Here is a 22,682-nt window from a genome sequence, read left to right on the forward strand (position 1 = left end):
AATTTAAACTGTATTGGCTTTGTGTTCATGAAAATATATGTATATTTTTTTTCTAAAAATACACGTTTGAAATCAGTTGTGGAACAATAATTTTATCATACACGTACATTATTTTGTATAGAAAATCTGTGCAAAAAATGTACAAAAATGCCCTGGCAGGGGAGCAATTAAACAGTCCGCCCATACTTTTAAAGCACACAGGAATAACATATCTCACCTCGTCATCTTCTTCATCAATAAAGACGGCGCCTCGTGATGACTGACTCTGAGATAATTTTCTGCTGAAGCTGGAAGAAGTGCTGGAAACTCTATAAAATAAAATAACAATAGAACAAAACACATTATTATGCCATTATTGCACATCAGGTGTCCTCCATAAGAGTTTCTAAAGGGAAAGTTTTTGTTTCCAATAGATACCAAGTTCTTGCTTTCAGAGTGAAGAGGAAAACCAGACTGATAGCTATGGGAACACTTTCATCAAGAATTCTGCTGTTTATTTTTTTCTTAACACAAACTGTCAACGGCCAGAACTGTCCATTTGAAAGTAGAGAATGCCCCAAGCCGCAATGGAGATCACTGGGGTTTCCAAAGTGTCAATCATAGTCGTAATGTAATACTATGGTCAATGATTTCTAGAAAGACAATGTAATGCTATGGCATTAACTCTATTCCAGTCAATGGTGTTTCCTGGCTGATGCTGATAATTCGATCATTAATTATAGTGATAGGAAATTCTGAGAATCATTTTCAGAAGGTTTGTTCCTGGTTTAGGATTCAAAAGTATTAAAGTCAGACAGCCAGGAAAACAACATTTCCAAAAGGGAAACAGTAATGGCAACTCCCATACTTTTTAAATGACAATCTTTCTAACTGTAACCTATTATGAGTTATGTAGATTATCATTAGTGACTTCCTGAAGAATATAGCTTCCATGCTGGTTCTCCACCATATAGAGCTATTGAAGTCAGAACTGCTGATCTTCGTACGTTCATATCAAAGTAGCACCAAGTACTAAAGCTAGAGGATGAGCATGGAAACCAAGGAAATGGCACTTTTAGAAAGAAAGGTAAACAACAAGGGCCCACTTACTCTTCCAATCTGGGTCTATATTGTACTATAGTGACTTAAAGATCCACAGAAATAATCAGTAGGTGATGACACCTAAGACTGACATTACTCAGCGGACTTTGGAGGAAAGGTCCTCATCAATATAGCAGTGTTGGGCAACAAGAAGTAAGTATTTATATTCTTATTTTAAAGTAACCGTTTTATTTGGCACTCATGGTGGACCTCTAGGTCACTATATGATTCTCAGTACCCTGTATATTTCTAACTAATAATAGAGTCCTTAGTAAACCACAAATCTCCTGTCTCTCCTGTAATAACGGGCTTGCCCAATAGCTTTAAAAAAAGGTTTAAGTTTCATATTTCTGTATAACACAGATTGAGCAGAACTCGTCCCTTGACTGCTAGTGCCCTGGCTTTAAATAGTAATACAGGTGAAAGAGGTGGATCAGCTCTTTAATGGGCCACTGGCTTGGCTCCTATTAGTAATTGCAGGATGGAGTAGGAGGTGCAGCTCTTCTCTCTGGTCTAGCTCTCATTAGTGTACAAAAGATTGGGATGTGGCATCTTTTCTCTCTATCCTTGAGAGGGCAGGGCAGCTCTTCTTGCAAGCGTTGCTGCTCTGGCTTTAAATAATGAAAGGAACAGCTCTCCTCTGCCAGCCAGTCTATCCAGAATAAACACATGAACACGCAGTAATCCTTTATGGCTTATATCCTGGCTCCTCCAAGTGAACATAGAATGGAGGGAGGAAGGTTGTAATAATTTCTAATAGGAATAGATTGCAATCAGCTTTTCTGTAAGTGCCTGGTTGAATCTCTCCACCCAGACTTATACAGAACAAAATAAACAATGGCTATGTATAGGATGGGGCTCCTTCTTTAAAGAAATGTCATATACTAATGAATCCTGTTGTAAATGATACCCATATCTTTTATTTATTAGGGGTTTTAGGATTGAATCAGATACACAGTGGTACCTTGGTATAAGTCCACTTTGGAATAAGTCCAACTTGGTATAAGTCCTGGTGCTTGGTACAACCTTTGTGCTAGAACTTGTATGGGTCGAAATGAGTCATAACACCGGACGCTACCCTTATTTACCTCTCTTGAGAAAAAGCCACGACTGCCCATGAGCGTCAGTACGCCAGTTGCCACCATTCAGTGAACAACCCGCGCTATAACTCTCTGTGAATTACATAACATCTCCTCCTCCTCCCTTCTCAGCACCATCATAGTAGGCACTCAACTCTTCTACGCAAGGTAAAGTGAGGTTAAATTTTCATTTATTTTATCTAATTGCTTTTGTATTTATGTATCTTAGTATTAAGCAGTGTTTAGATTATTTTATACAGCCCCATGAATGTATAATATGCCAATTAAAAATTTACTTTTATCTCCTATAGGAAAAATTTGTTTGGTATAAATCCTGTTTGGTATAAATCCAAGGATCGGGAACAGATTAAGGACTTATACCAAGGTACTACTATATTAACTTAAAACCAATTTTAACAATACATACAGGGTGAGGAGAATAAATGTTTTTTATTAGCTGTCCTTTTCCCATGATAAAAACAAGAACAGAAAACAAGCAGCTCCTAACATGTATTTGAGCTTCAGTATCCCAACCTTATATTCATCAAATATAAACACTCTGGAGAACAGTTGTTAAACCTGCATGATTGTTGTGACAGATATATATTTTTGCCACCCACTAAATCGCAGCATGAATCCTGCAAATTATCTGTAGAAAGTGTGCAGTTGATTGGATTTTTTTTACTTCTTGCACTTGTGGGAATCATTTGAAGCTTGAGCAATCATTATTTCTGATATTTGTTTTGTATGCACTTATCTGCAAAAGTAAGCTTTCCATAACAAAAGAAATTCTTTTGATACCAGAAAGAATGCTGTATACTTTTTATCACTTTTGGGAAAAAAAGGAACTTTGCAATTTTGATTTTTAATTCCCTGTCTCCATAATTAAAAATGTTTAAAATTATACAGATTGTCATGGTGTGTTCAGAAAAACAGTTAGATAATTGCAGAAAATTAATGAAGTGTGCTCATATAGTTCTCAGGAGAAGGATGTGATTCCACAGAGGTGGAGAAGGTAGAGAAAGCACTTTACTGAAAAGAGTGCAAATCAAATAAGTCCTGACCAGAAAAACTGGGAAGCTGACCTCCTGTCTGCAGCAATAAATATTTTCATACTACTGCCTACTGTGTAGCCTCCTGCCCCCAATTTAACATTTACTTGAGGATTTCTACTTGGAGAGAATGGAGAGAAAATTAAATTGTCTCGTGACCAATTATGTGTCTTGTTCATTCTGCTGTGCCATGGCTGGTGGGAAAGGTAGAGGTAAGGTTGAGCCTGCACATTGGTGCAGTAATGTCAATGGTAATGGTGATTGACATTTAGCAGATATCATACATATCTAAAGAAATACTCATAATGTTGCCTAAATGTAAAATATAAAAGATGGTGAACCAGATGATGTGTGTGTTAACCTACGTATAAATGTCAGATAATTGTCGCCCTAATTGAGCGGTCATGCTCGTTTCAGGTGAAAATCTGACATATGTACAATGGTTCACCAATGTCGTCAATCAATCTATCACGGTGAATTTGGGAATGACAGCTGTTGACGCCTATGGAGGAAAACACATTCGGATGCCCCTCCCCCTTCATAGAACAGAACAGTAAAGGTTTGTGTCACAGATCCCCAGGGGATGCCTTCAGTATCACCCTCCTTGCACTCTCCTGCTGCCAGCACCAGCTCTGCTCAGGGATCACCTCCTCGGCTCACTTCCTGGTCTAGGTCATGTGACTCTCAGTCAGCTGCTCCATTACTCCAGAGGACTAGAGGGTTCCGCAGACGCTCTCCTTTGCTAGTGGAGGTATGGACGCCACCAACCTCTCGTCTCCAGCACTCCCTCTGGTGGTAGGATAGGATGCAGCAGGTCATATGGCCCCCATCCATCACCTGACCTTCTCTTTAAAAGAAAGTGACTTGCAACAGGAAGTTGCCTGAACAAGGAGTTTCTTTGGCTCTGCTCCCAAGTTCCCATTCTTCTAGTTTGTGTCTCCTGTTCCTGATTGTTTGTGTACTGACCCCGGCTTGACCTTGATTCCTGGTCGCTGTCTGCCCTGACCTTTGGCTTGTCTAACTACTCTGTTACCTGTTCCTGCACTTCACCTGAATCCTGTTTGTCATTAGTCGCCTTCCTGTGCATGCACAGAAGCCACAACCTGGCAGTTGCCCGCAGTGTAACATCCTCACCACTAGAGGCTCTGGCGAAGACCAGGCAGCTGCTTAAACAGCACCGTAACAGTTTGTTTCGGTCTTTATAGATCGTATTGCATAGGCAATGAGCTTCCTTTTCCACATACTTTATTGCCTATGTATATGGGGATAATATAGCACACATTATTGCCTAGCATGAATAAAAACACATCGAATCAGTATTACCCATCGATAAGCAACACTAAATTACGGAGCAATACAACATACAGTAAACTGTCAATATCAGAGATGTTTATGATGCACAAGGAAAGTAGGGGACACTTGTCATATAATTCATATGAAGTAAGATGTTGTTACATGTGTTTCCAATCTGGATCACACTGCCCTGCAGATGATTTTCTGAATCCTAAGATTCAGTGTGAATAGGGAAAGGGTAAACTCAGCTATGGAAGCAGCTGTGACTGACACCCTCTGTAGCCTAAATTTGAGGTAATTGACAGTAATGAGGTCTTGTGGAAGGAAGAAGAAAATAAAGCAGAATAGATTTGCACGAAACTCTAGAAGCAAAAGCACATGGGACAGAAATTGGAGTTCTTCTTTAAATAGAAGCCAGTCCTTGCATGAACCACAAACAAGTATTCAGTGCAGAAGTCTATAACTTATTCATAAACACTGGGGGAGATTTATTAAAGCTCTCCAAGGCTGGGGAGGATACACTTTCATCAGTGAATCTGGGTGATCCAGTAAACCTGGAATGGATTTCTTAAAAGTCATTTGCTATTTCTTTGCAAATGTTTTCAATCCTGGACCAGATCCAGATAGCACGCACCACAATTATTACCATCCTTATCCAGGTCCTTTGGCCGCTAGCCAAATTCTTACTAAATTTGGCCTTGCACAGCTCAGGATCCTACAAAGGATACTATTATATAGAAATAACCTCACCATATTCACATGGTATATTAATTCTCATGCTAGTAGCTTTTTATGAAACGTTTAAAGTACAAAGCCTAGAGCAGCGGTTCTAAAATTCAATGGTCTGTGAATGTAGTCCATGAAATATAGAATTCCTCAGATAATTTCTACAGTGCCCCAGGATTTACAAAATCAAGAGTGCTAATTGCAACTACAGATCAGCATTGCCTCCTATTGGCTATGACATGAGCTTCTAATGACCTCCTAAAGACTAATGGCCTGGTATACTAATCTGAGATGTAGCAAGAAGAGTTTTAGGATTTAGATTAAGGAGCTGCATTGCAGGACATTACTTTTAAGGAAAAAGAATTGGAAAGAGATTTAAAGAAATTAAATCTGCTGTGCTTTAAAGACAGATGTGAGTTTCTTCTGTGGTCAATGTCTGAACTCTGCTCATTGACACAACAACTCTTCATTGCTTTCCTCTGGTGTCCCCCTATACTGTGCCTTTTATCTTTCTTTTTTTGTTTCCAAGTTGTACAATGATCCTTTTCTTCTCCCTTGCTATTTCTTTTGTCTTATTTTTTTTAAATAAGTAATTGCTTAGATGAATTTGCTCCAGCTGGCAATATTCTAAACTGCTCCCTTCTCTCCAAATGTCCTTGGGCTATCTTTTGTGCCATGCCGTGCATCCAGTCTGCATAAAAGGAAAAGAAAAAGGTCACTTGGACCTTATTGTTTGGGACACATATGGGTCTGTTTAGAAAAACATTTCACCCAAGTTTCATACAGCTTCTACCTGCGATTTACACATTTTTAAGTACAATGTAAATGTTGGGTGAAAGTTGTTAGAAAGTTGGGTAAAAATGTTGACTAAATGACACCTTAAGACAGCGTTTCTCAATCTTTAAAACCATGGGGAACCCTTGAAATAACTGGCAGGTCTTTAGGGAACCCCTCTATAATTACTATATTCATAGCTCACAGGACATTATGGGTGGTCATTGGGAAGAATGCCTACCTTACGGATATCCAAAAAGATCATTGGTGTCACTTTAACTAACCTAAGATATCCAAGTTGCTAATTTCTCAAGGATAAACCTCTGGAGGAACCTGAGTTGACAAACACTGGCTTAGGGGCTAATTTATAGGATTAATAAACTAATAAGACAACCATGACCAAACTGCTAGTTCTTTTTTTTTTTTTTTTTTTTTTACAGAATTCCTCTTTACAAATAGGGTTTCATGAATGGAAAACTTACAAGGTATATTAGGGAGTCAGCTCCTATCCTAGATTAAAACAAACAACTTACAGGAGCACTATCAAAAAATACAATAATGTCCATCAGAAAGCAACGAGTGACATTCCTTTTCTGATAAAGAGTGGGCAACTTTGGGTTTTCCCACTGGTAGCCAGGTTTTTAGTAAACCCTTCCTCTTCCATCACAGCATTGCAAAGGAAGATGACTATGGGCCATCAAGGGTCCGCCACTGGAGTTCTGGATCATGGCTTAAAAGACAGTAGGCAGGTAAAAGAAAGTATGAGCAGTCAATCAATAAAAATTTTACAAGACACAAATATGGCCAACAAGAGGGACTTTTAAGGCATTCTCTAGTTTGATGCGTTTCACAGAAAACATAAACCGTAACATAACTCATGTGATAAGATAATATTATTTAACACCCACAAATGAGGAATAGCATTGGCAGAGTTCTTTAAAGATGGAACGGAGGGGGGGGGGGAGGCTGCAGTGGAACAATCTTAATGAAAAGATTCAACACCAGCTAGGTACACCTTATTGCAACAACCATGAAACTTATAACTCATAGACATATGATTGTACCAAACCACATCCTTATACTGGACATTTCATTCTACAGTATCTAGGGTAAAATGAATAATTTCTTATCACATACTGACAAATGTTTTCCACTCACTAGAATCCCTCCATTCAAATCAAGGCTGCATCCATTTAAAAGTAGGGTACCATTCCATCCCCACATATTAAATTACCTAACTACAAATCTGACTTGGCAATAAAAATCTGTCTTTTTTGTAGTAAGAGAAGGATTGTGCAAGAGATTAAACATTGAGAAAAGTAAAACCTTTTTTTTATATTGCATTACTGTCAATAAAACTTTCACAATACTTAAATAACACTTAATGAAATCAATATTTTACAATTAACTCAGGGATGAGAATTACAAAGCCTGCAGCGACTGGCAGCATTGCATTAGGGAGAGCGAGACGAGCAGAGAATTTCATCATCCGACCTACGCTTCCAACAGGTCAGTTAATGTAATATGACAGAAGCAAGCAACAGGCAATCCAGGCCAAGAGATCAGACAAAATGTTTTGCTATAAGGAATTCAATAATTCCAATGTCTGTGCAAAGTTTTGTCTGAGGGTTAATCAACCCCTCAAAAACTATTTATTAGTTTTTTTCCCTTAAATTATATTGAGGGAGGCACAAGAGTATTCTTTCCTTTACTGCTTATTTTAAAGGGTATTTCACTAAGCAATTGCTGAAGACAAGTTTATGTGCTCGGACATGGGGAACTATCTTTTCTTATCTTAGGAAAACAAATATGTATTCTTGTTCTATACAACTGTTTTGGTAGAGTAGCCTGAATCACCATCCCATCAGTAAAGGCATTGCTAAACATTACACAGCTCTTTGCAATGTGATACCAAAGCTACACAAGGCATCCCTTCCATCCGAGACATTGAGCCTAATTTATTAAATCTTTGCAAGTTGGAGAGGATACACTTTTCACAGTGAAGCTGGGTGATCCAGCAAACCTGGAATGGATTTCTTCAAGGTCATTGCTATTTGTAAGCAAATGTTTTGAATCCTGGACCAGATCCATTCCAGGATTGCTGGATCACCCAGCTTCACTGTGAAAAGTGTATTCTCTCCAGCCTTGGAGAGCTTTAATAAATCAGGCCCAATAACTGTACATTATGTTCAAGCATAACTGCATGAATATTAGGTATTTATACTGAACTGTAGGTGGTTTAGTATTGTTCTGTACTGTGAATACACAATATCTCAGAAAACTGTCCAAAACTGTGCACATAGCTGACCAAATAATACCACAAACTTTGGATTAGGAAAGCATTCTAGCACAGTACCGTATGTGAATAGATCAAATGTTTTTTCATAACCTCAGCCCCCCATCTGTTTTTTTTTTTTTTTTCCATTTTTTTTTTCAATTTTAATTTCAATTTCAATTTCATTTCATTTTTTATTTCAAAAACCTGTCTTGATATTTTTAAGGAGAAAGACACAAAATTTTTCTTATCTCTTCTTCTCTATCTGAGAAACCTAAATAACTGGCTTAACTCCAGCTTGGACCCCTTTGCTGTTAATCAATATCATTAAGTAGAAAAAGGACAGACATTGGCGAAGAGAACCACTAATATTTTCATTTGAAGGAACATTTGCTTGGTCTAGTGAGAGTTCATAGCTACCAAAGCGTACAGTCAGAGAAAGGTTTTGCTTGCTGTGCCATGGGAACATGCAATTACATATGTGGCTGGATCTGTATTGGCCCACTTAGGGCATCCAATTTAGGTACCTCCATCAGTGTTAACTGAAAACCAGGGCTAGTCCTGCATGAATTCTCTGCCCTACTCAGGCATTTTTCAACAGATAATTGCACATCAGATAATTGCAGTCCGAGGTGAGCACAACTGTTCACCTTAGGTGACAGTCATTTGACATGTAAGTAGTTGTTGACATGAGTACAGTGGTCTTCTGACGTCATTCACCAATTCACTACGTTGTGGTGCTGCTTTTTGCCCCCCATCCCTTCTCTCTCTGTAGAACTAAACAGCATTGCGTGTGAAGCAGTCGTTCATCTGTTCATTAGTTCATCTGTTGCTGGAAATGATCACAAAAGATTGTGGACGTTTGTATGGGGCTTGCTGCATTCTGGAAGTGATAGAGCACAAAAACTCACACTTCTACAAAGGGAGGAGTGTTCATCTGTAAAGGGTAAATATTTGTTAATCTAGTTTAGTGGAGAAGCAAAGCAGGACTACCTATACTGTATTTTGTATAATAGGGATTTTGTATAAGAGGGTACCAAACTCTTAATTAAAAAAGCAAATTTTTATTATAAAGGTAGTCCTGCTTTGGTTCTCTTCTCTGCACATGCCAGCCATACGACATAAAACATGTTTAGAAGGTTACATGATATACAGCCAGGTAAAAGTATAATTGCCCTCCATGTTAATTGTTGACTCCAACATATCAGAACAGGCATACATTGAATCTTCATTCAAAGAGTAATTACTGATCAACTTTATATGTTTGAGCAAATTACACTTAAAACTGAAGGTGTGAATTTATTCCCATAACCTAAATCAGAGGTTTTTAACCAGGGGTCTCTGGAGCACTGGGATGTCTCAGTAGGTTGCTGTGAGTTCCTTGAGCCCTGTTACCTTGTTATCACTGACACCAATGATCTTTTTGGCTGTCTGTAGGAGGTATTTGTCCTGCTGACCACCATGCTAATGTACTGTGAACTGTGGATTTCATAATTATAGTAGGAGTTCCCTAAGACCTAAAAGTTATTTCAAGGGTTCCCCTAATGTTAGGAGATGCTTATCTGTCCGGTGATCCCGTGCTGTGCGTCATCACAGCATCAAACACTGTTTATTTTGTCCAGGGATGTGTTTTGCAACAGCAAGGAGAACTAATAAATAGTAGCAGCCCCTGCTTCCCTTTAACCGTGTAGCCTGATGTATTTTATTGGCATCCCCAGCACCACTCTGTGAGGCTGTGCACAGCTGAAGGGGATTTCGGAGGCAATTAGCTCCTGCACAGTCATTCGATGCTGGGACTTTATAACCTCTCTACTCGCAGTCCCCAGTGCCTGTTGTAGCGTTAAGCTGGGCTGACCTGGTGCTGGTGTGTGATTTCGTCTGATTTACTGTTGCTGAACCTGTCTATTTCTGAAGCTGTGAATTTATGCTGCCTGGACCGACTTTTTGCTTGGGTTTGTGTACCTTGTCTGGTGGACGGATTACCCGTGTATGACATCTTGCTCCGTATTCTGGACTTGGTACTGCATTATCTGTTGGCTCCTGGTCCCCTGCCAGCCCTTCCCCAGACACCTTCCCTTGTGCACTAAGTCAAGGAGGCAACCTTGTTCTGGGAAAAAGTAACCAATCTCCCAAAGCTGAGCGAGGGCTAGTTATAGGTGAAGAGTGCGGTGTCAGATTGGGGAATTGGTAGCTGGTGAGTACTGTTGCTGGTCCAGGGCCTTACAGTCTAAATGAAAAAAAATGCAGATCTATCAGGTGGTATAGGCAAGTATACCCCAATACCCTATTTTTACCAACTCTTAAAATGCATGAAATTAGTTTTTCACTTACATATTTTACATTACACCAGGATATCTATTAATATATTTGTTCAATAAATGATTGTAAAGGCAAATATTCCTTAAGTTTTCATCCAAGTATATCACCTTGAATCAGCTATGTGTAGGCAATGTTTGAATAAATATCTATTATTTGCCTCTCTAAACATGTTGAAAAAATCAACCTATTCCATGAGGAGTACTTACTCTTTCCCATGACTGTATAATGTGTCTTTGTGTTGTACTTATTTTCTCAGCTTGGAGCTGTCCATTAAATTAAACAAATGCCAACATTACAAGATACTTTCCCAGCCTCCCATAAAGCGTCTGCCAGGAGCTATACAAATAAACTCATCTTGAAGGTAAAAATTATTTATTTCATTTAAAAAAATGTCATAACAATAAAAGTAAATCTTAGCAGAAATTCACACTGAGAGGTCGGGAATCAGTCAACAATTTATCATAAGGCAGAAATAATTGAAGTTGAAACATGAAAGCGTTTATTTTTCTCTGCTGCGTTAATTCTCCTTACCACTATTATTGCTCATTTGCTAAGAACAAAGAGCCAGAAACTAGAAAACAAAGTGGTATTATTCTTCTTCACAGATATGCATGTCACAGTCAGGGTAGAGTGTGTACATCAAAGCCAGAACCTCGGAGTGATAGCAGGCAATGTCCTTTTTTTAGTGCCAACTACCTTCTTAGAGGATGCAGCTGTCTTATTAAAGACAACCCTTTGACACTTGTAGAAAAATGAGAGTGATCTGTAGGTTACAGAACACATCTTGTTACAGCACTGTGCTGCTAAAATAACAATAATTGGATAAACAGAGGAAAACAACATCAAGATAATGAAAATTGTACTCATTTTAAAGAGAACCAGACCTGGCAGGTAACACCAGTGCTTTGTATCTAGTTATGTTTGTGTGTTAGCCAAATTTTTGTTTTGCTCCCTAGACTATGTAGAACATTTCAGCCTTGATTTCTTTCCATGATGGGATAAAGCTTTGCTCCTCCTTTAGGCCTTTAAGTTCCTATGCTCAGGATTCAAACTGGAGTTTGGCTAAGTCATGTTGACGGTCCAAACAATTTTGGTGCTAAGCCCAACTTTATATAGTTTAGCTTTGAAATGCCCATATTAAGCTCTTGCATTATAAGGAAATTTTGGCAAGCTTTATGTCAAGAAGATCATATCACATGGGAGAGGGCAAATTGACAGTATGCAGATAGCCCACTCCTGAACCTTTTATTTAGCTCCCTCGCCACCTACCTTTTGCAGCATCCCCACCTGACTAAATACTAATAGTTTACACAAGATATGAGGTCATGGCACCCAGAACATACATATGACATCTTGGAAATTGGCCACTCGTGACATACCTGGAGTTCTTGGACAATGGACCTGATTTATTAAAGCTCTCAAAGCTGGAGAGGATACACGTTTATCAGTGAAGCTGGGTGATCTAGCAAACCTGGAATGGATCTGGTCCAGGATTCAAAACATTTGCTAGAAAATGACTTTGAAGAAACCCATTCCAGCTTCACTAATGAAAGATTATTCTCTCCAGCCTTGGAGAGCTTTAAAAAAAACAGGCCCAATTAGTGAGGACTTTACTGGTGCAGAAATTTGGCATGAGAGCTTGGAAAACATAACTGCCTGAGCCGGGTGACCTATCTGCAGACACTTTTATACTTTCCTAGATGGGCAAAGAGACATGCTTCCTAGAGTTGCCTGGGCTTTGCCTATCCAGATAAAACAATTTAACTTAACTGCCACCTTTTATATGTACACATGCGTATCTTTCCTTCACTCCATTCTGCTCTTTTTTTGCAGATAGGCATTCATATATTGGATATATTGTAGCTGCAAACTCTGTACACCCCAGAGAAGCAATGCAGCAATTACAGAGGTAGGGAGATGGAGTTTGCTAAATTGCCCACAGGGGAGAATTCATTTTTTGCAGTTATAGAATAGTGTGGCTGGCTCACATTTAAATAAAATAGCAGTTAATTATTACAATTCAGAAAAATATGGCTTTTATATAAATAATATAGTTTGCTGTATGTACCTGCAATTAAAATTTTCAGTATCTGAATCCATTTTTATGTGAAATGCAGTCTTTCTCTGGGGCAAGTTATATTACCAATGGTGAAGAACAGATGCAAAAATAGTTTATTTTGTTCCTATAAACCACTGGAGTCCCTAGGACCTTTTAACAACAGTGCACTGAATATCAGTTTTGCTGGCTGTTAGTGACAGCTGGGGTCCAGTGTTAAGTTGAGGAGCTAAAACAATCAGCTTCTGGGCTTTACATGTTGCTACAGACCACTACATAGTCCACTAAAGAAGTTCTGGAAACTCCTGTTTACTTTGAATATTCAATCATGTGCAAATTAAATAAACAGAATGTGTTTAAAGAATAAGAAATAGGCTTCAGACTGGCGATAGGGTTAAATTTAAAGCTGTGCTTGCTATCACTTCATGTACGTAGATGCATAATCAGGATTCATGCTTGTAAAGGACGTTTTCATACATACCTGGCTATGGATTTAACCCTTCTGTCCAATGATTGGGATGTGGTTGATTTGAAATGGCCTAAATCTAATGCTGCTGACGCCTATTGCTGCTGTAGTATGCTGCTGAGTATAGCAAGGCTTTTTTTGGTATCACACTGCTATCCATCCCCTGAAGAAGAGGTATCATTCTCGATACGTGTTGGAAATATTTGAAATTGCTCGAACAGCAGTATCTAAGATTTGTTGTATAAGATTATTTTAATCATGTGCTTTGTGTAATGTTCAGAATTATATTTGAAAAAATAATGGTCTGGAATAAAGTTTTCAATATACTTTTTATCAATCATTGACAGCAAATATCTCTTTTTGTTTTGTATTACTAGTGAGGTAAAAAGGCAAACTGCTGACTTTTTTTTCTAGTTTTGGAATAAGTTCCCACTACCTAATACAATAACCTAGGAAATCACATGTATCCAAACCAGCTAGCAAACTAAAACCTTCAAAAACAAAAATCAAATTGTACAATGCATTAGGGTACACTAACATTACTAAAAGGTGGAAGGTGTGATACATAAATATCCCCCAAAACAAAACAAAAAAAAAAAGTGTGGGACTCAAGAAAGTCATAGGGATAAAAGGGGCTTGAGTGGTTAAAGAAGATATAAACCTCAACCACTGACAGCACAGCTAGTAATGTTCAAGTTTGGTCATTGTGACTTTTGCCGAGTAATAACCAAATAATATCTAAAATGAAGCTGACTTCACTGACCCCTAGCTTAAGAGCAGGTTAAGAGCACTTAACCTGTACATCTAGCAGTTTGATATCATCCCATTTTCCTAATACTATATGCAGTACAGTCATTGTAGCTACTTATATTTACTAACATCTATAAGGAAGTTTTTGAAGCTAAGGCCATCAAATATGCAATACAAAAGACTCACCAGGATTTACCAGCAAAAAAAATGACTCAGGCTAACACAATTTCAAACAGCCATGTGAAAAGAGAAAACAAATTTATATTTTGCTGAAGGCAACCTATATTGCTTTGATTTAATGTGAACCCTCCATGGTAAAAAGAAGGTTCGCTTTTTTGGCCCCAACTGCCTTCAAAAAAGAAAAAAACTTAAATGAGCTATAGGTAAACCAACAAATTAGCACCCAAAAATAAAAAACATACTTAACTTAGCCCAGGCTATGATTAAATGAAAACTGATCACAACACTTTGCCCTAAAATCATCATTGCTTGTACTACTGGGTACCATTTTGACTTGAAAATATATCAGTACCATGATATCTTTTAAATATAGATATCTAGGAACAAACACAACAAAAATCATTCAGAATTTATCATAGTTATCAATATCACAATGACAAATCACAATGAAACGATCTTAATTCAATTAGTGGGATTTTTTATATATTTGTGCAATTTAATCATGGAATGAAGGTATGACTATGTTACTCACAGGTTCAGGTTAAATAATGAGAAACCAGGTAAATTTTATTTTAAACATTTAGAATTGAGTCCTAAATCTACACAGCTTGGTTTTCATACCCTTTAAGCGGAAGTAAGTTTTTTACTTCATAAATTTGGCATTAGGTAGGTCCTTATTAAAGAAAGGGACAGGTGATGGTGAGGTCCCTTGTGTTTTTCCCTTTTCCCTTTTGATTCCTGATGCCCTTTCTGGAATACATATTTTTACCTATCTAATTGCTATGCATCTGTCAAACTGCACATGTGCAGTTCAGTGTTTGCTGCAACTCATACCCGACAATCCCAGCTTCCTTTGTAGGTGCCAGGACTGGATTAACTCCCGTGTGCCAGCATAGAAGTTACATCATCCCAGGAGGCTGAAGATCAAGATCTCGAAGAAAAGAAGGGTGAAGATGACCAGCACCTGAGAAAGAACAGGGGCAGCTGAGTATCCCCAGAGTTTAGTCATGATTTCAAACCCCCTTGATCTAGTGTGTATGAGATTACTTAAAGTGAAACTCTGGGCAAAAAAAGCCCACATATTGCAGCCAGTCACTAGAATTAACAAGGCAGCTTTTGTGTTTTGGACTCCCTGATATAAAATTTTGTTCACATAATATTTTATATTCCGCTGATCATGGCAGGAAATCTACTATTTTTAACTACCTTTAACAGACCAAACAAGTCTTCCAAAACTATCAGAGTGTCAAGATAAACCATATAATGCCAGCAGAGGTGTTTCCGATGGTCTGCTTATATTGATAAAGTTAACATCTTTATTTCAAAAGAAAAAGTTATATACTAGAATAAAAAACAGTATGACTTTAAACCCAGGTACCTACTTTTACATTAGGAATCAGGAAAACTATTTAAAGACTTGAGTATAAACCTAGCTCATCAAACAAATGCTCCTAGAATAGCTATTTAAATAAAACTGTTTGCAATTCAAATGAAAATGTTTTTAACTTGTAATTGCAGTGTTTGAAAACAACACCTGTGGGCACTCCCAAAAGTGGTAGCTGGAGTTTTTTTTTGGTATTTATATGATCTCCACAGCTTGATAGTGCTGGTTAAGGGAAGCTATGCTGCCTTTCTATATAAAGAAAGGAGAGACCATAGCCACCCTAAGTTAGGTACCACCCTATGTTACAGACAGTTTTTCTTTCTTAAGTACTGGGGTTTTTAATGAGACTGTGGCAAGAATTAATTTTAAGCCCTAGTTAAAACATTTCTAACAATTCAAAAGTAAGATGGTTTGTAAGACACCATCAGCCTTACTGGATCTACACTGTACAGGTTTGGAATTCATTCTAATTGGTAGAAACCTTTGTATAAATAAGGGTACACTGCTTAAGAGTAAGAAAGTGTATACCAGCCTTTCTGGACTTGAAATAACTTTCAGGTCTTCAGGTAACCACTGCTATAAATACTATATCCACAGCTCACAGTATAATAGCATGGTGGTCATTGGGAAGTGTGCCTTCTACATAACTGGCCAGCGGGTAAAATGTTACCCCTATAGATAGCCCAAAAAGTCATTGGTCTTAGTGGTAACTGACCTCAGAGGCACATATTACTTATTGCTCAAAAAACTTGTAGAAACCTCTGGAGGAACACTAGGGGTCCACGGAACACTGGTTGAGAAACACTGGTTTTGAAATTGTTAACCTTAACCTGTATCCTATATGAGTGTAAAACTGATACCTTCTGAAAACAGAAGGTCATCCAGGCAACTGGAGGCCATTGCGTTTATACCTTGCTGATTTTAACCAGTTGGTAAACTGAGAATACTGATATATAGCCACGCAAAATATAAAAAGGAAGCTGCCTTCAGTAAAAAAATGAAAATATTGAAACAATCAGCAGATCTAAAGTTACTGATATATAGCCACGCAATTCTCAACTTTTACTGAGCAGATTGACCTGCAAAACAGAAAAAGAAAGCTGCGATATTTTGCTTTATAAAACTTTAGTTTTAATTACACTTTAAAGCGTAACTAAACCCTTTTTTTTTAAAAAAAAATTGCGACCAGGCAGGCCCTTTATTGCAGAAAGAACAGGTGATGTCCCTTCTGTAATAAAATAACCTTAATAAAATTAATAAAATAACCTGCCTGATTGCAATTTTTTATAAACACTCACCAGTCCCTGTGCCATCACATTGAACTAGGGAGCATTGCCATCTTCTTTTTGTTTCTCTTTCTGTTTTTAATCTTTAGCCTTCTTAAATGGTCAGGCTGGAATAGGTAATGCAAGGGTATGGGAATTCATTTGGGTCCCAACAGCCATTGGAGACGCCAAGACGCGCCAGGTATGCTGGCTTTCTATGCTGAGCTGCCAATTTGTGACAGAAAAAGACAGCGATCAGGCAGATAAGGGATGACTGACTGCATTTTTTAGAGTAGAGAGTAGTTCTCTACTCTGGATTTCATGTGTTCCACTGTGATATTTTACCTGTCCGAGAAATGTTCTTAAAAAGAAAATCACATTAAAATCTGGTAGTCACGAACCTGTCAAGCACTAGCACATAAGAAAACAGCAACGTGCTTATTGACTAAATGAAAACACATAGTCAGACACAGAATAAATTGAGTTTAAATGTCTATTTACAGTTCTGAATGACTGGAAGTGCAGGAGAAGCTCTCAGAGAAAAGCAAATAAAAGCTTTTTAATACAAAGGCATCTAATAATCAGAAATTATTTTTAATGTATTTGTTAGGGATTAATGTACCTAGCGACATGGTGACTTTAATACACTCTAAACAGAGAGACAGTATACATTGAAAAAACAATCAAATGGATTATTTTTGTTACAAACAATGGAATTACATTAGCCTGTTGGGTTTTTTTCCTATTTTGCTTTATTACAGTTTAGACTATTTTACATACTTTGTACAGGGCTTTAAAAGCAAAATTCAAAATGTATTATTTATGTTGAGCCCAGCTAATACAAATCTTTTAGGTACCCCAAATGTTAGTTGGCAATCAGTGATCCTTTCTGTTCCCTTTTTGTTCCCTCCCCAACCCTGGCCATGTGGGTTGGATATCAACTTCTTTATGTACAGGGAAGGATTGCTGGCCCTGAGTTTCATGGTGTAGAAGGGGTGTAGCAATGGACAAGAGGCATAACTTTATCGAGACCGATGAGAAAGAAAAAGAGGATCAGAACACAAACCAGAAAGGCTGTACACTGCACACAAAATTACATTTGTCAATAGTACCTTTAAACATGCATCTAAAGGATAAATTTAGCCTATGTAACATTGATGTGGTGGTGGACTGAGTCATCGCCTGGTGTATTATATAGTTACATAAGTTATAGTAAGTCAGGTTGAAAAAAGACATAAATCCATCAAGTTCATCCACTAGGGAAATAAACATATTCCTGATATAAAACCCTATGGACATAGTTGATCCAGAAGGAGGCAAAGGAAAAAAAAAACCCCGGTACATTTTGCTCCAACAGGGGAAAAAAAAATATTTCCTGATTCCAAGAGGCATTTGGATGTTGCCTGGATCAACAGTCTGTTATCTTTACTTTAAAGCTTTTATACCCAGTTATATTTTATATATATTTGACAACCAGGATGGCACACAGTACTTGGTAAAAACATATGGAACAGATGCAGATTAGGATTTTCCATTTAACTCATTTTCCATTTTTACAAATTTTGACAATTTTCCATCTCTAAATCAAATGTGAAGGCTAATAGTTTTATCAGGTTCTGCTATGGAAAATGAGTGGGTTTCAATGTCAAAAAAAGAAGTTACATAGGCTACATGTGTGTAACCCTTAAAATGATATATTTTTTTTTTTTTAACAGTTCTCCTGCTCACTAGAAAATTATTTATTGACAGAGACTTAAATGAACAGCAATTCTTGCAGTAGCTTTGTCCTACTTAGCCTGCTCTCCTGCAATGAGTGGATTGACTTCAGAACAGAAGCGGGCTCTGGAGCACAAAGCATCAGGGGTCAGGGAGCAAGGTTACGGGAGGGCAGGAGAGTTTCATAGGACATGTTTTCCAGCCACCTTACCCCCAAGGGCACAGCTCATCCCTTCTAACCACCTCACCCCGCCAGGCCACAGCTGTCAACCCCACCTCCTTAGTTCAAAGCACACTTCCTACTCACTTCATCATCCAAATACAGTGCACTCTCCTACTCATGTAACTTCTCAGGACACAGTAAACCTTACACCCACATCACTTACCGTACATCCGTACCACCCACCTCATTCCATAAGTCAAAGTTATGTCAAAGACAAAAGTCAAATGTATCCCTCTAACATCCCTAAGCCTCAGCACATCCCTAACCCAACTTGTCTGACAGTTAGAGAACATCCTTTTCAACCTTGTTCCCCAAGTCACAGTGCATTGACTTGAATATAACAGAAATGCCAGTATAATTATGGTGCATAAATACATCCAAAATTGGGTATTTTGAAAATCCATTATTTAAAAAGGAAAAAATAATAATATGTGTCCACATGTAAAAATGTACAAACAGCTTGTCATTGACAGCTCTGACAAACGCAGTTCCAGGACATGCCACTAGCCATCATCCGAGTATAAGTATGTCCCTTGATATTGGATAACCTCCACATTTCTTTGAAGAAACTTTGATTGGTTGCTTAATTTGAACAGAAATGGAGATTTGTGCAAATAATAAATGTACCCAAACAAAATCGCACAAAAGGTCTGTGGCAAATGTGATTTGAGCCCAAAATAAGGCTGTTCCTATAAGAAATCTATACAAAATAGAACATTTGAAGATAAAAATAAATAAATTAATTAAAAAAAATACACACACATATATATATATACATAAACACACATATAAAAAAAATATTTAACAAAGTTAAATATTTGCCAAAGTTAATCCTTTTATGCGGGTCCAAGTTTTTCTTAGCAAAGAACCTATGAACACTAGAACATCTGAAATGTATAGATGCGTGCTTTCTCTTATTCTACTGTCAGTGGGAGGAAAACACAAGGTTTGTATCTCACATAGAATTATCTTCTTGTGTTGGAATACTGTTGTATATGAATCACAAGGTTTATTTTTTAGCTTGGGTTCACTGTTGATCAATATATAATCTCATTTTCTATTACGATTTAGCTAACAAAGAAGCAGATGTCTTACAAAGGAATGTTATATGTTACAGTATCAAGAAGTTTCTAATCTGTATGAAGGGTTGATTCACAATAGAACCATAGAGCAGATTGCTTGTTTTGTAATGGGATGAAGCAAGTAGTTCTTGAACTCTTACAGGTCACAACACTCTTAGTGCTCTATAAATTTGTTCCAGGCACCTCTGGACCTAATTACATACATAATGTTGAATCGGGCTGGGATTACATAACATTACTGTGTTGCATTTATAAAAGTAGGTTCATGTAACAGATTTATTTGAGTGGGCTGCATAATGAAAAGAAAAAGGTGCATATACATGTTTTTATTTGTAATACATAAGCACTATATTCATAAAGGCTAATTTACAGAGCTTAGTAAGCACTGTGAGGATGTTCCTGTTCTGAATCATATAAAAAGGCTCCAAGTCAGTAAGTATATTCAAATAATCACCCGATGCAAAGGTAATATCCTAACTATAAATGGAATCTTCAGGTCAGTCTGAATAAGCTCTACATCATGGGACGTCATGGGACTCTGATGCAACCTGTTTAGATACAACAATCCTACACACTAAACACACAGTCCCCATGTATGGCACTGACCAGGGTTGGAATTTTCCTCTACAAGCACAATAGAATTTATGGCTGCATCTGGGAGTTCTTGGTGATTAATCCCAGGATGATGTAAAGTTGGAGCATTTTTGGACAAATAAATTAATAAGTTTTTTTTTATAAATTAAAACTGTTTTTGTACCTTGATTTTGTCAATAAAGATTGTGATATTTATCCTTATGCTCTTGGGAAACCAGTGTTGTGAACTGCGAAACGCGTTTAGTTGTCATTTTAAAAAGATCTCTGAATTAAATACAAGAATTAAAGAACAAGCTATTATTGTTATCACATATATTGACAAATCAGAAAATGTTTTGTATTGTATGTATTTTATTTTCAATAAAGTTTTTGATTTTGTAACTGGGATTATGCAAGTGTCCCTGATAAGGCAATTTTTTTATTTCTAATGTTGTGGATTTATAGTGCACCCAAGGGCTGTGGGATTGGGACTTAATTACTTTGACCATATAAATAGGAAAATAAACTTATAAATGAGATCTAATTGGCTAAGTCAATCCCCAAATTCTTTGATCACCCAGATGTTTCAACTATGGGAATTTCTTACCATAATTTTGTTCCTGTCTACCTAGGAGGTTTTGGTGTTTAAATGGACATTTGTATGCTATACTCCTCCAGTTATAATTTCTATAATTAATTATGTATAAAAACAGCAGGAAACCCCAGGTTTGCAGAAATGGACCTTGCAGACCTGGAGTACATGGATCCCACCAACAGAGATCCTGGGAGACATTTGTGATTTAAATATCTAGTATCCACTAAAAACCTCTGTAAATTTTACATAGAATGACAATTCAACACATAAAAAAATAAACAAGATTATTTGAAATTTGTATACACTTCCACTAAAGGTCCCCTCTGAGTTAGGCTGGTGGGTGTAAGCTGATTTATGCACAATATGGCCAAAGTGGCCAGATCACCAACAGTGATTTACTGAACTGTTTATTCATGAATCTCTTGAGAACTGATATTAAATTCCTTGGAATAGATTAATTTAAACGGTTGTAATAAAAGAAACGAGGAATAGTGCTGACAGACTGGAGCAGAGATTTCTGTCATCCTGCCCACAAACAGCTTTGGTATGCATTTTCTGCCTTAATTAATGGTACTGTGCTATGCAGACAATAATGGGAAGTGTACAGCAGTGCAATCTTTCTTGCAAAATTGCAGACATAACTTTTCCCGCTATAGACGCCTCCTCCAACAGCTAATAGTTTTATATAATTCACAGGTGACAGAACTTCATGGACTGAAATGTGCAAAATGTATCACTTAATTTGTAGTCCTTGATAAATGCAACATATTTGGGGAATTCAAGATGCTGCACAGTTATATTTTTGGAGAAAATACCTTTTTAACAATACAATACAAAATGCCAAGTCAATCAATGGTATGAGATGGTGCAGCTACAGAGCTTTAGGCCCTACTGCAAAATGTAAACTGTCCTCAACCTTTGGTAAATACGGTTTAATTAACTGCAGAGAATGTAGTTTAAATGCTTTCTACCCACAGAACATAATATCACATAATTACAGGAGACTCTTATCTAAGTGAACCAGTTGAGCATGTTCCACTTCCCTATAGTGCATCAAGTTTTTATTCTGACCAGCAAAAAGAAAGTGGGTGGGGTGCCATAGATTGATCACCTGTATCATGGAGTTTTAGGGTCCTGAAAAGAAGACGTTACCTGTCAAACGTTTAAGTAAGGATAATTCTTGTTTTTTATGACAACCAACCATTTATTTTCCAATGTGGATTAGTAAGTAGTGGCTACAATTTTCCATTAAAATATACCTTAATTTTCATAGCTTTTAAACCAAGAATATGGCATACAGAAAGTACATTATTTACCTGCTGTCCCTGCTAGCAGCAGCAGATGTGAAGGAAACTTCTTCAAGATCTGAGTCGTCGTCTTCAATTTTCTGAAAAAAATAAAAATACATGAATTGAGATAGGAAGTAATGGGAATTCTCCCCTGGAACACAGACTGAAAACACACTTTTATTTTAGTTTGGGACATTAGAACATTTGTGGGGTTATTGATACTGACCATTTCTTCCCTTCATAGGGACCACCATTTCTTGTCCTGATGTCATAGGGACAGGATATGGGGTCAAAGCTTCCAGTGAAGTCATGGAGACCCGCTGTCCCACTGCTCCTATCTGCAAATATATCCTTTGGATTTCATTTCACTTTCTGCATTTTTAAATCACTGTTTTAAATTTAAAACAGCTACTGCCCTGCCCTGCTAAGGGCTATCTCTGCCACTCCAATGACTCCTTCCACAAATGGTTTCAAGAATTCTCTGGCGTGGCCCCCATTCTCTGGA

At 37.5% G+C, this 22,682-nt stretch overlaps 1 protein-coding gene across 1 annotated transcript in view; it reads right to left on the bottom strand.

The window, feature by feature from the left end:
* MRE11 (MRE11 homolog, double strand break repair nuclease) overlaps window positions 1–22,682 on the bottom strand; it is a gene marked incomplete at its 5' end in the record, with an annotated part of 126,849 nt that overhangs the window by 11,448 nt on the left and 92,719 nt on the right. The window contains 2 exon segments of the mRNA XM_072402671.1: window positions 218–308; window positions 22,205–22,275. Of these exon segments, the coding sequence (XP_072258772.1) occupies window positions 218–308; window positions 22,205–22,275 (162 nt within the window).

The sequence above is a fragment of the Pyxicephalus adspersus genome, chromosome 1 (assembly GCF_032062135.1).
Source record: "Pyxicephalus adspersus chromosome 1, UCB_Pads_2.0, whole genome shotgun sequence".
NCBI classification, from domain to species: domain Eukaryota; kingdom Metazoa; phylum Chordata; class Amphibia; order Anura; family Pyxicephalidae; genus Pyxicephalus; species Pyxicephalus adspersus.